Source organism: Mustela putorius, unplaced genomic scaffold, assembly GCF_011764305.1.
Source record: "Mustela putorius furo isolate JIRA1106 unplaced genomic scaffold, ASM1176430v1.1 tig00003853_pilon_pilon_pilon, whole genome shotgun sequence".
NCBI lineage: Eukaryota > Metazoa > Chordata > Mammalia > Carnivora > Mustelidae > Mustela > Mustela putorius.
This window is the reverse complement of record NW_025422005.1, coordinates 33,642,127-33,655,479: the sequence shown is the minus strand read 5'-3', so window position 1 is coordinate 33,655,479 and position 13,353 is coordinate 33,642,127. Positions and strand designations below refer to the sequence as shown.

At 59.7% G+C, this 13,353-nt stretch overlaps 1 protein-coding gene across 7 annotated transcripts in view; it reads right to left on the bottom strand.

Annotated features, from left to right (window-relative positions):
* PTPRF (protein tyrosine phosphatase receptor type F) overlaps nucleotides 1-13,353 on the bottom strand; it is an 86,748-nt gene that overhangs the window by 12,297 nt on the left and 61,098 nt on the right. For 2 of the 7 annotated variants that reach the window (XM_045064357.1, XM_045064359.1), the window contains exons 12-22: nucleotides 12,302-12,607; nucleotides 11,502-11,695; nucleotides 8,622-8,648; nucleotides 7,238-7,355; nucleotides 6,580-7,158; nucleotides 5,845-5,942; nucleotides 5,409-5,662; nucleotides 5,219-5,312; nucleotides 4,417-4,632; nucleotides 3,945-4,099; nucleotides 1,146-1,261 (exon numbers count right to left, since the gene is read on the bottom strand). In XM_045064357.1, coding sequence (XP_044920292.1) covers nucleotides 1,146-1,261; nucleotides 3,945-4,099; nucleotides 4,417-4,632; nucleotides 5,219-5,312; nucleotides 5,409-5,662; nucleotides 5,845-5,942; nucleotides 6,580-7,158; nucleotides 7,238-7,355; nucleotides 8,622-8,648; nucleotides 11,502-11,695; nucleotides 12,302-12,607 — 2,157 coding nt within the window. The remainder of the gene's footprint in view (nucleotides 1-1,145; nucleotides 1,262-3,944; nucleotides 4,100-4,416; nucleotides 4,633-5,218; nucleotides 5,313-5,408; nucleotides 5,663-5,844; nucleotides 5,943-6,579; nucleotides 7,159-7,237; nucleotides 7,356-8,621; nucleotides 8,649-11,501; nucleotides 11,696-12,301; nucleotides 12,608-13,353) is intronic. The other 5 variants (XM_045064358.1, XM_045064360.1, XM_045064363.1 and 2 more) reach the window with 3 other exon arrangements.

Below are 13,353 nucleotides of genomic sequence, written 5' to 3'. Positions count from 1 at the left end.
CTCTCCCCGCTCATGTTCTATCTCTCTGTCTCAAATGAATAAATAAGATCTTAAAAAATAAATACATAAAAATAAATGATTCTGGATCTTGGGCTTCCAGGTGAAGGCCCAGACATTCGGGAATAGAGACAAGCTATTCCTACTATATTCCTGTCTGAATTTCTAGTCCACAAAAACTGTAAGGGGTAACACGTACCTATTGTTGTTTTAAGCTGTTAAGTTTTGTAGGCAAAACTTAACAAAGTTAAGTTTTGCGGGTAGACAAAGGTCCACCACAGGGGAACCTGAGCGCCAGGCTAAGGGGTTTGCACTAATTTAACTGGCTCACGTATACAATATGCCCTGTGTGTATGTTAGTTCACTCCCTCAACTCAACTGTCTGGGTGTCCATTTCACAGGCATCCCCTTAGAGCCCACCGTGTGCACAGTACAAGGGATGGCGATGAACAAGACACAGTTCTCGGCTCCAAAGAACTTGGATTGTCATCGAGGCCATTCTAGCCCAGGGTGAGAGGGGTCATTTTGGAAGGAGCAGAGAGCTTCTGGAAGCCAGGGGAGACCCTCAGGCCTGTGTCGACACTGATGTGGGCTGGAAGACTTCACCCTGGGAGGGGTCTGAGCTGTGTCTCCTGGGGCACGGGGATGGAGTGACGCTTTGGGAAGAAGGGCCAGCCAGAGAGCCATGGGAGAGTGGGTGGAGAAGGAAGGGCAGGTATAACGTCCCATGTGGGGTCCCTGTGCTCACACAGTGAAGTCTGGGCACCCTCACCTACTACAAGTATCTGATGGGGTACTTCCCACCAACAGAACCCCCCTTTTGTGCTGAGGGGACAAAGTGCAGGTGCAGACGCTGGCCACCCTGTGGCTGGGATGTGGGCTCTGCGAGGTCCTTAGCCTGTACTCAGGGGCCTTGACCCAAGATGAAGCAGGGCCTAAGCAGCCCGACCCCTACTGCCCCAAGAGGCTCTGGGGTGCCAGGGTTCCCACGCAGCTGCTGCGTATCGGCGCTTCTGTCACAGGGTCCAGGGAGTGAGCAGCAGGAAGAAACAGGAGTAGGAAATGGGAGCACGAGGCCAGGGGCTCTTCGGACAAACTCTGGGATCCACAGGCTGGGCTGGGGCAGGTAGGCTGGGGAGCCACCCTACCTGGCGTCTGGTAGTTGAGCCTCCGCATCTCCACGGGGTCAGAGGAATGCGCCAGCAAGGAGTCCTTCAGCCCAACTGACTGCTCATCCTTGGATGATGGGGAGTGGGTCCTCTTCCTAGACAGGCAGAAGGGTGGCTGGTGAGGACTTGAGGTCCAGGCGGCAGACAGAGTAGGGTGGCACGGCTGGCTGTGACAGAGACCCTGTGTCTACAGCTCGGGCCCTCCCCTTTCCCCCCTCATCCTGGGGTCCCTGAGCACGGGGGAACCAGTGGCACAGCAGCTCGGACACATGGAGAACACAGGGTGGGGTTGGGGGCGGTGGAGACAGCAGGACTGGGGAGCGGACACAGGGCCAGTGCAGCGAGGAGCGCAGGGGGGAGCGGTGGCAGAGGCTGGCGGTGCCTTCCAATAGAGGGCAGGTCACTGTGGGGCAGTGGCTGCTGTCCCCAAGGCCGCCAGGAATAAACATGCAAACAACACATAAGATATGCAAACATCACAGAGAGCTGGGCCCCAGCTGTCTGTCTCTTGGTATCAGGGTCCACATCCAGAGCAACAGGGCAGGGCCAGGGAAGGTGTCACCCTAGCTGGGCAGAGTCTTCCCGCATTGGCCTCAGTTCCCCTGTCTAGGAGGACAGGGTCAGAGACAGACTGTGGGGTCTAGCTGCTGACGAGCATCCAGGAGCCGCTCCTGCTATGTGGACACGGGTATGTGCATAAGTGTGCACGAGTGTGTAAAGACACACACCTCCCCTTGCCTTGCAGCCAGTGCTCTTTGCACTTTTATCTCCTGCAGCGCTTAGTGGGTCATCTTAAAGAACTGGAGCCTGGCAGAAGGCTCTGGTGAGCTCGGAGTCGGTCTGTGCGCTCAGGGAGGGTGCTGAAGTCTGCACTATGCTTGCGCCCTGGGGAAGGGGCATCCCCTGTGCAGGGTACAAGTTGAGAGAGTCACAGAGCCCACCCGGGAGCCTGCTGAGCTGACCAGACAAGCACAGGCCAGGAGGCTTCTGGTCAAAGCCCCATCCCTCCCTGCTAGACCCGACATGTGCACAGGGAGAAGAAGTGAAGGGTGAAGCGTGTGAAGAGAGAAGGAATGACTCCTACCTTTCTTGTTTACTAGGTTCCGAAAGACCGGCAAGGACAGAAGAAAGGAATGGTCATTGTTTCCGCCAAGCACTCAGGCCCTCTTACGACCAGGGGGACACTGAGGGACCTATTTATGGCACTTATGTGGCACTCACAGGCAAGGGTTACCTCTCCTGACAGATTCCAGGACCCAGATGGGGTGGGAAGGAGGATGGGCGGGTGTGTGGGACACTCCTCGGGCAGCCCTCCACCGCCCCACCCCGCTCGTCCCCGCGCCCCGGACCAGGAAAGCCTATCCCCTATTCATGCTAGGAGGAAAGGAATGAATTCTTTGAGAAGGGGCCCTCGGTCCAGGTCAGGGGTCAGGGGTAGGGGAGAGATGGGGTACAGGGCAAGGAAAGCCTATGTGTTCAGATATACAGACGAGCATGTGTTCAACTATAAGTGTTCATGAACATAGCCATAGGCTGAGCAGTGAGGTGGGTGCTAGAAACACAGGCCTCATGATGTACCCACTGAGGCAGATGGGGGACAATGTGGGGAAGGAGCAGGGACCCAGGCGAGTCTCATGGGTACCAGAGTCTGGAAGGGAGTCTATTTTCTTTTTCTTTTTTTTTTTAAATTAAGTTCTATGCCCAATGTGGGGCTTGAACTCACAACCCCAAGATCAGGAGTTACATACTGCTGACTGAGCCAGCCAGGCACCCTGGAAGGGAGTCAAGGAGGCTGTGACGGCTACAGGCGGGTGGGCCTGAGCCAGAGGGTCCCAGGACGGCAGGGGTGTAGCGCATTAGCTCAGTGATAACATCGGGAACAGCCGAGGGGCCAGACTAGCCAGACATTTGATCGTCAGCTGACAGAGATCATGTTTTATCTTGGGAGCTCCCCAAAAGTTTAGACGGAGAGTGACAAATCTTTGGGAATTACCTTTGCAACTGCCAGGTGGATGGAGAGAAGGGGTGGCTCCAAGAGTAGGTAGTTACTGTCACCCAGGAGGACCAAGGAGCACTGCAGACTAGGTGCTCAAGTACGGCTGCACATGTGTTGCCTTATGGGGAGCCCACTGGGTGGGGGGTGGGGGAGATGCAGCCATCCTCAGGACAGAACTCACAGGGGACCGGGCGGAACGAGGGGGAAGAGGAGAGGTGAGGCTGGTACCCACGTTTCCAGCTGCTAATAGGTGGAGGGACCAGTCCCTTGTGATAGGGACTGCAAGGGAGGAAGGTTTGAGACACAGTGAGTCGGGGACAGCCGTGGCTGCTGTGGTTACACCAGGAGCTCAGTCACCATGTGTACCAAGTGAACATCGGCAGGCGGGGGGGCCTGTTGGTGGGTCCAGACCGCTCGAGGCCTAAGTTGGGAAGCCAGGCTGGGAAGCCACCTAGGGATGGCGGCAGAGCGAGTGCGAAGGTAGGAGACCAGGGAGGGCAGTGTCCTGAAGCTTAAAGACATACATGCTCACATCCACTGAAACAAAGAGACAGATGGACAGACGTGCCCAGGGAAGCAAGTGAACCAGCCGCTGTGAAGCTTTGGCTCCTTGTTACACCTAGATTAACACACACATGTGTACACACGCTGCTTCTGCTGTTCCAGGCCTCCCACTGAGCTCAGGAGCGGGGCTGCCCTGTACCTGCATGACCCATGCCAGGAAGGCCCTCCGAGTCCAGGGGCAGGTGGCTGTCCCCTGCAGCCCTGAGTGTAGCACTCACCTCTTGAACAGGAGGATGGCGATGACAATGAGGATGATGAGGATGACTGCCAGGACGGGGCCTGTCACCCACAGCATCTCAGGCTCCTCCTGCTGCTGGGCTGGCGTCACCTGGACCACGATCTCATCGGAATAGGGGCTGGAGGCATAGCGCTTCTGTGGCCCAGCAGAGGAAAAGCAGGGGTCATGAGCTCAGTGTGAGTTCCCCCACCCTCTGCCCACCCAACCTGGAGGAAGGGCTCTAGGGCTGGGCTATACTGGGTTGGATCCCGAGTGGCTGACCTAAGCCTGGCCAGCTGACCGAGTCCCCAAGGCTAGGTCAGGTCTGGCCTCCTGGGTCCTCGAGTCTGATGGCTTTTGAGATAACCTAGTGCAGGTCCAGAGTGTTTGGGGCAGCCCTAGGTCTGGGATCTCACAGTGTTTGAGTCTGGCCCACTCTCAGGGTGTAGAGAGCCCAGGTGGCTAAGGCTGACCTGGTCCATGGGTTCTTTCAGGGAGGCGAGCACGAAGCACTGATAGCTCAGGTCGGGAGATAGGGGCCGGTTGTAGAAGCCCTGGTAGCTCTTCTTATCCCCCAGGGTAAAGGTCTCGGGGAGCACATCCACCTGAGCAGCCACGTAGGGCTTCAGCCGCTCTGCCTGACGCCGACGTCGCCGCTCCCCACCGCCCTGCTCGATGGCCTCTAGAAGCTGACAGAGCAGAGCACGGGAGTCATGCCTGACCTCAGACCATGTGCCCCTGAGCCTGTGGCCTCAGAGTCTTTCCCCCAGGACTGAGGTCAAGGTTCACCTTCTGTATAAGGGGCTCAAGCCTGGCCTGGCCCACTATCCTTGCAGAATAACACCACACACCGATGCCACTCCCTGCCCCCCACTCCTCCAGTTACCCCAGCCAGAGGAGGGCCTCCAAGTCACCATACTCCTCACCCTAACCAGACAGGGCTGGCTCCATACCTCTGCCAGAGGAGGACGGGGAGTCCCGGTATGCGGAGAGTTCTACTCCAGCCCCCCAAGACTGCCTCATGTCTATAGACCCGCAGAGCGTTCCCTGCTTCTTCCCATCCTGGGGGATCCTCAGCCAAACCCTCCAGGGAGTCTCTGTCAGCCTCCCAGGAGCTTTCTGAGAACTCCCAGGGGGCCGCTTCAGAGTCGTATAGAGGCCCAAGCTGCCAGCCAGAGCAGCCAAAGAGGGATTCCAATTTGGGGGTGTCACCGGGGCCACAGCCAACCGGCATGATGGGGACCATCACGAGGGGTGCCCTGTCCGCCCAGGCACCTCATCCAGCTCAAGCTCCTCGGGTGTGGTCCATCTTGGGGCCAGCACACTCCCGCCCACGCGGTCGATGGGCACCACCACGATGTAGAACCACCTGGGTGGGCAGAGTGGGAATTGGGGTGGTCATCACGCCTGCATGGGCCCCGGGCCCCTGGGCCCACCCAGCCCCAGCCTTGCCTCCCTTGCGCACCTGATGAGGGAGCTATCCTGCACTTGCGGCATGGAGAGGGTGAAGCGGCCGTCCTCTATGTAGGCGGAGGCGGGAAGCGGCTTGTGTGGCAGCAGGTCCGGGGCGGTGCGGATGGACACGAGGTGCTGCAGACCCCCCGCGCTGTTGCCACGGTTCATAAGCACGAAGGAGTACTCTGTGTTGGGCTGCAGGTCTGCGATCAGTTTCCGCATGGAGTGCCCGTCCACTTCCACGCTCTGCCCGTTGTACAGAATCTGGTGGGGACAGGGACAGGCAGTGCACGGAGATGAGCCTCCCCATCACAGGCCCACAGGCCGAGCAGGTGTGCACGCCCAGCCAGGAAGCTGTGTCACCAACGCCCACACGTGGGACTAGAGGGACGGCCTACGGCAGGCCTGCGTGTGTGCTAGGCTTGGCTGGCAACAGCCTCACCCACCTTGAAGGGGACAGCCGACTTGTAGGAGTCGGGGACCTCCCAGCTGAGCAGCACAGATGTCTTCATTGCAGCGGCCACGCGGAAGTTCTTGGCAAAAACTGTGGAACACAATGGGGGGTGGGGAGGGGAGTCAGCTCCAGCTGTGTAACCAGGCTGGGGCAAAGGATTCCCTGCTAGGAGGAGATGCCGGTCAGGGATGGGGGTCAGGAATGGCTGCAGAGGCCAGGTACCCCACTCCTGGCCAGCTTCCAATCACACCACTCAGCTCTCCGCCCAAACTCCTCTTCACAGTGAATACCGAGCCGGGCAGATGCCACAGGACCCGTGGTCGGGATCTCCAGAGGTGCTGTCAGTGACCAGATGTCACTGGATTTGGTGGCGAGCAGCACGGGACCCCACACCAAAGCACAGTGGAGCGCGTTCGTTACAAGTCAGTGGGCCACGACCCCGAGAGATTAGTGTCCCGCACCCAAGAATGGTGACGCAGTCAAAAGAGATCAGTGGGTCAAGGTCACGAGAGATTGGAGTCACACAGCAGAGGTCAGTAGGTCAAGGAGAGCAGAGGTCAAGGGTGGCACACTGAGAACGTGGCGCCTGTTGGCTAGAGGTTAGTAGTCACGGTCATGAGAGACTGGAGGGTCACACAGCAGAGGCTGGTGGATCACAGTCGCCAGAGGGCAGTGGGTCAAGGAGAGCAGAGTTCCCCAGGCGCGGCCACATGCCCGCAGCACACACCTTGCTCCACGGGCATGGTCCGGGACTGGATGCTGGGGCTGAGTGGGCCGGCGCCTTTGCTGGTCCATGCGCGGACCCTGATGTCGTAAGTGGTGTCCGGCTTGAGGCCGGAGAGTGTGAGGCGGGTGTCGGCGGTAAAGTTCTGCAGCTCCTGCTGGCTGTTGATGTCACGGAACACCACTGAGTAGTTGGTGATGCGCCCATTCCTCTCCGCCAGCACTGGGGGGTCCCAGGTCAGCTCCGTGGTGGAGGTGGTCAGCCCTATCACACGCAGGTTTTGGGGGAAGCCACTAGGCACATCCTCGGGTGTCGTGATCTCCTTCTCGAACTCCTCACCCAGGCCAGCCCGGTTCTTAGCGGCCAGCTGGAAAATGTAGGTGGCTCCCTTGTGCAGGCCAGTGACTGTGAAGTGCTGTTTGTCCTTGCCGAAATCCATGATGTTGGGCTCCGCCTCGTCGGCCCGGCGGTACCGCAGCCGGTAGCCCAGCAGTTCTCCGGGGAGCTCCTTGGGGGGCTGCCACTGCAGCAGCGCCGTGTTCATGGCCGTGGTGCTGACCATCATGGTGGGCCGTCCTGGGACTGAACAACCACGCGCTGGGCTCCGGTGCTGCCTGCCCAGCCGCCCCACCCTTGGCTCCATCCCTGATCCCTTGCTCACCTGCCCCAGTCGTTGTGACGATCTTGGGCTTGCTGCGGGCACCATCCCCCTTGGTGGTGTAGGCGGCGACGGTAATGGAGTAGGTGGTCTCTGGGGTTAGGCCGCTGATGGTGGTTTCCTAAGGAGGAGGAGGGGCCCATTGCCATCACCGAGGAGCGAGGAGCAAGGAGACCAGACGGTGCCAGGCGCCCCGGGACCTCAGCTGGCAGGGAGGCTCTGAGGCACACAGACTCTGTGCCCCACTGGATGCGGGGCAGGCAGGTGGGATGTGGGCCTGGAAGGACCCCACCCATCCCAGGAGCTGCACACCTGGAGCACACAGCTCCCCCTTCCTTTCAGGTAAGAACAGAAGGCTACCCCATTCCTCTACTCCACGGTACCACAAATGCCACATCACGAGGTCTGTGCACAGAGGACACACAGCAAAGAGCTTTGCACGCACATAGCACTTGCACGGCTCTTGGCACACACACACACCCATACCCATCCACACCCACACCCATACCCACAAGCAAGATGGAATGGGCCCAGGTGCTATCCTGCAGGACCAGGCCAGGGCCCCACCCGACTTCATGTGGGAATGGGCTCTGTGAACACCGGAGGCCTCATGATACCTCGTGTGACAGGGAGGAAAGACGAGGATGGGAAACCGTCTCCACCCCATGGGGAACATTACGTCCCCACTGTCCCGGGTGATGCCCACGAAGTCAGCCAAGGCAGCGTCTCCCAGCCTTGGCAGGCCCTGCCTATGCCCATCTCCAGCCGAGGCATCATTTCCAGACATGCGGAGAAACCCCACAGGAGGCCAAGCCACGCCACACAGAGTGGGGAGTGGGAAGAAGGGAGGGGACCACCGTGCAGTGGGAACAGAGCTGTCACCACCAACCCTGGCACACCTCCAGCTCTGAGTCTCAGGGAGGGCCACTGCAGCCACCCCCGTCTCCTTGCAGAGACCCTCCTGCCCCAGCTGGAGAGTGTCCCAGGGCTGGGGCTCCAGAACGCACCAATGCCGAAACCGGCTCCCCGGGTTTCCCTCCCAGCCTGGGCCCCGGAGCCGGTGATTTTTCACTCCCGGGATCAATAAGGCCTAATGATCAGGATCGGATTTAACTCCATCCCCCTCTGGCCAGAGCAGGGGCCAGGCCCTGGTCGATCACAAACACTGGCCTGAAATTGCTGCTCGACAGGCGAGAAGTGAGGATTAGAGGAAACGCCAATCGCTGCTCAGCTCGCCGCCTGAGTCTAAACGCCAATTTTCTCTGGATGTGGCTGGTGCCCTGTGGATCTCGGCGGCTCAGGCTGGGGGGGGAAGGCGGTGGAGGGGAGCATCCCATGAGCCCAGCCTGACCCAGGTCTCGCCCGCGCTCGCACACCTGTTACTTACATAGTCCTCGGACTCCTCTGGCCGCCACTGACCGCGGGAGGGAGAGAAAGGGAGACAGGATGTGAAGGACTCTGCCTGGAGCGGGCCTGGCCCTGGCAGGGCAGAGGGAGGGTGCGGGCATCCAAAGGGCCTGCCCACTGGGGTAGCACCTCAGGCCCACTCCCCATCCGCAGATCCCAGCAGCCCATGCTGTTTGCCAGGACTGAGGAGGGGAGGGAGACCAGGAGGGCACCTAGCCTGATGGGGGAGGGCTCCCAGCTCCAGGACATGCAGGGAGCAGAGAGTGCCACGTACAGGTGCTTTGAGGGAGAGGCTGCCAGACATGGGGCCTGCGAGAGTCTGGCCTGGGCAGTCCTGGCCTATGCCTGTTGTCATGGTATGATTATTCTCTTTTCACTTTCTAAAATCTCGCAGTTGGGAGACAGATTACACAGCTGGCCCCGGCAGGAGCGTATCCCAAGAACGGTGAGAGCTGCACCGGGGCCAGGAGGCTAGGGGCAGGCTGGCCAGCAAGATGTTGAGAGTGTGAATGCCAAGCTTGGAGCCTGGGCCCTTCCCCTGTGGGGACATAGGTACAGGGAAGGCTGCTGTTCGTTCCTGGGGGTGCCTGAGATCTCACTGCAGTGGGAAGGTATACTTCAGGGCTGGCAATGTTGCTGTTTTCTAGTACGCTCTTCCTTAGGCCACAGTGCGTGTAGGTGCACTAGTTGGACAGAGGGAGTGAGGTGTCCTTTCTGTGGTCCTGTGGCACTGGAGGGCTGAAGTTGGCCAGTGTCCAGCACAGCACAAGGAGATGGCCCTCCCAGGCTAGAAGTACCATGAGGTCCTCTGGCCCAACCACCCTCAAAGTGCTGGTCTGGCCTCTGCCTGCGGACCCCAATTCTCCCTGTTCTGGGAAGCTCTGCTGGAAAGGTCTTGCAAGGAACATGGGACAGAATATGGCAGGAGGCCATCCGTGGATCCCTACTGGCTGTGGCCACTTTCAAGGATGTGCTTGGACCCATCTCCACTCTAGGTCCCTTGTCTTGGGGATGAGGGGTAAGACGCTCACTGTCCAAGCCAGGCCTGGGCATGAAGGTCCTCACAGGAGCACCTCTCTTGTGTCAGAGGCAAAGTGAGAGAGAAGGAAAGACATAAAGTGGATGAAGCAAAATGGAGGGAGAGAGGACAGAGTGGAACAGTGGGAAGGAGCGGCGAGAAGAGGCCTCCAGAGAGAGGAAGGAAAAGCACGCTGTAAGCAGCAGCTACACCCGAGAGGGAGACAGACGTAAAAGGTGACAGGTCTGGCTGCACACTCGAGGGGGACATGATGGTGCTTCCAGAACTGACAGGGGTCCCTTAGCTGACCAGATAAGCTGGGTGAAGGAGGACAGGCCGTAGTTTCTTTGACACAGTGGTCAGGGGACAGCTAGGCCCTGTGGCCAGGCTGGGAATGAGGTCCTCCAGGTTCCGTTGGCTTTCCTGGAGCCTGGGCTCACATCTGCCTGCTGTCATGGCACGTCTGAGGCCCCAAGGACAGCGTCCCTTCTCCTGTGGCCCAGCTCCCTTCCAACCACTTGGAACCAGAAGGGGGCACCTGAAAGGGAGGCTCTGAACCCCACTGGCTGCAGCTGTGCCGCTGGCCCCCAAGGATGGGAGGGGCTGGAGGGAGCCCATTCCCGGGATGTTTCTGGGTGGGTGTGTCTGTGGAGACTCCAGGAGGAGCCCCCAACCTGCCCCAGGAATGCAGGCGGGGGCACATGCTGCCTCCTCCACCCCTGTTCTCTTTGGGCAGGCTGAGAGGAGGAGGAGAACACCCTCCGGCCAGAGAGGAATTTTGCCCAAGTGCTTAGCCTACCCTGAGCACAGCATGGAGAACACGGGGTCTTTTCCTGCACCTGTGGGCCCGGCCCAGAGAGGGGGGGAAAGCAGAACAGGGAGGGCACATGGGCTCTGAAAAGAATCTGGGCTCCTTTTCCCAGGACTGGCTCAATGCTGCCCACTGTGGATCCCCTCCCAGGGTCCCAATTCTTGCTGGGAGACCCTGAAAGCACATCACACCCAGTGTCAGGACTCGTCGGCAGAATATCTGGGGTGAAAACTTGCCATAGCTATTACCGCTCTTTCCAGGAGTCCAGAGCCTGGGTTTCTTCTCTGAGCTCAGCCACTGACTATCTGGGAAGTTCTGGGCCATTCACATCACCTCCCAATATCCAGATTCTTTCCCGGAATAGCAAACCAGCACTCGGGATACCCTGAGGGACCTTACCCCAAGCTCACAGGAGAAATCATTATCCCCTGGAGAACAGAAGTGCACGGAGGAAGACATAAGCCTGGCTTCCAGGCCCAGAGCAACACCCCAGCTCAGCCATTCACAAAAATCTGCCACGGCCAAAGGCTGAGTGGGGGCAGATGGTGGCAGGACTGTTGTCCCTGCCCTGGCTGGGAGAGGAACAGTCACCTAGCCCAGCACAGTTGAGGAGGAAGGCAAATCTTAAATCCCAGCCTAACTGATAGTGAACATGCTTCCTGCAAAACACAAAGCAGGGCTTGGGGGTGCTGAAGCCTGGGCAGGAGCAGACAATGGAAGCGGGGGTCTGTGCTCCTGACTGCCAATGCTGGTATCTGAGCCACAGAGGTTGACTGCCACGCTGGGACAGTCACCAGGGCAGATGGGGCTGGCATAGCTCAGGCAAACCCAAGACGGAAGAGGGAGTGTTCCTGGAACCCAGCCCTAACTTCCTGGTCTGAGCACCATCGGAACCTGACACATAGCAGGACATCTCGGTGTCCGAGTCCTCTGAAGGCAGGCAGGGGAGGGGGCAAACCTGGGCTCCACAGACGCAGAGAGGCATGCTGGCCTTGTCCACCTTCCCACCCCGCCACCTCCCAGCGGCGCACCTGGGCCTCCGCCAGCATGACGTCCTGGATGATGGGTGGGCCACGGGGCTCGCCGTTCTCTAGCCGCACATAGGTGACCTGGTAGCCACGGATCTGGCCGTGCTGCTTACTGGGGACAGGCAGCTTCCAGGAGACGTGTACAGCAGTGGAATTCAGTGGCCCCACCTCCACCTTCCGTGGTGGCCCACTGGGCACTGGGGACCGGGAAGAGAAGACAGTCAGGCCTGGGGGTATGGACCTCGGTTCAGGGGGGCACAGCACACTCCAGGGCCTTGCCTTTGCACTCCATGGCCCCGGGAAGGCTCTGATAGAGTTTCTCTAGACTATCCCTGCCGAGAAGGCAGGCCTGCCCACCCCTCAGGCCCTGAGCTACCTCAGTTGGCGGGGGAGTAGGGTAGGGGTTAGGCACCAGACCACCCTAAAGTCAGCACAAGCCATCCCAACTTCTCCTGGGCACCCCCATCACTCCAATGTCTGGCCAAGACGGAGTCTTTTGATTCTACTCAGAGTGTCTCTTGCACCCATCTTCCCAGTCTCTACCTCCTAAATCTGAAGCGGGGCTGCTCCTTCTGTCTTAGCCTTGCCAGGCTCCAGCTGCCTCGGAGCTCACCCTGAAGGCAGGGATCTGGGCCCAGGCTAGCCCATCAGTTAGTTACAGTTCCCCAGTGTGGGCTCTTCAGCCTTTACCGGGAAGGCCTTCCCGGCTTTTGTGAGGCAAAGGCCCTGGGGATGCAAGGTGGGTGGTATCTGGGAGGGCTGTCTCCCCTCCCCCCACCCACCCCCTTGGCGCGGCCGCCTACCGTCCTCATCTGTGCGCACTAGCACCGGGCTGCTCTCCGGGCCGGGGCCCACGTCTGTGTGCGCCCGCACCCACACCCGGTACTCCGTCCACTTCTCCAGGCCCACCAGGTCCCAGCTGGAGTGCTCGCGACTGATGCTGTCCACCACATGCCGCCCTCGGTCCTCGCCGTCCACTGCCTCGTAGGCCACTGAGTACTGGGTGATGACGCCGTTGCGGCTGGCAGCCGGTGGCGGGACCCAACTTACCCGGACTGTGGTGGAGCCCATGCTCACACAGGTCACCTTCTGGGGAGGGGCAGAGGGGGCTGGGGAAGACAAATGGGGGGAAGCAGGCAGATGGAGGGTGGGGGTCGCAGGCACGGTGACTGGTCACAGAGGATGGGACACTCACCCAGGCAGGCTACTCCCTGAATGCAGAATGGCTATCCCAGGGCCCCCCTAGGCAGACTGCCACCACTGCTGCCAGACAGCCCAGCTCGCTCTGGACCACAGGCTACACACACACACACACACACACACACACACAGAGTGTCTCCCACACATACATATGGTGTCTTTCACACATATGGGGCTCTAACAGCACCTCACACACACACAAGGTCTCTCCCACACGTACGCTGTCTCGCATAAAACACACACCCTGCCAAATACACATAGGCGTGGGCCATGACTCCTGCTGCTGTGCCCGTGGCCCCTGGCAGGACTAGCAGCCCCAGTGACTCTTCTGGCACAAGGTCGTCGTGACCTGGGCCTACTTGGACAGCGTGCCTGTGCCTGAGCCACAAGCAGCCACAGAGACTAGAGGCCAGATAGGAAAGAGGCCAATGGCCCAGGCTAATCTGGAGAAAACGCACCCCGTGGAGGTGCTCTCACTCACGGTTAGGAGGCAGGTCTATGCACCCTCCGCCCCCCATTTCCCAGGTCTTATCCACACGGAGGAGCCTGGTGCTATTATGTGGCTTCCTCTGCCCCCACCCTCTGCCCCGGGCACTTCAGCAGTCTCCCTCCCCTCGTCCCCAGGGCTTTCCCTGCTCCTGCACTGCTGTGGCCA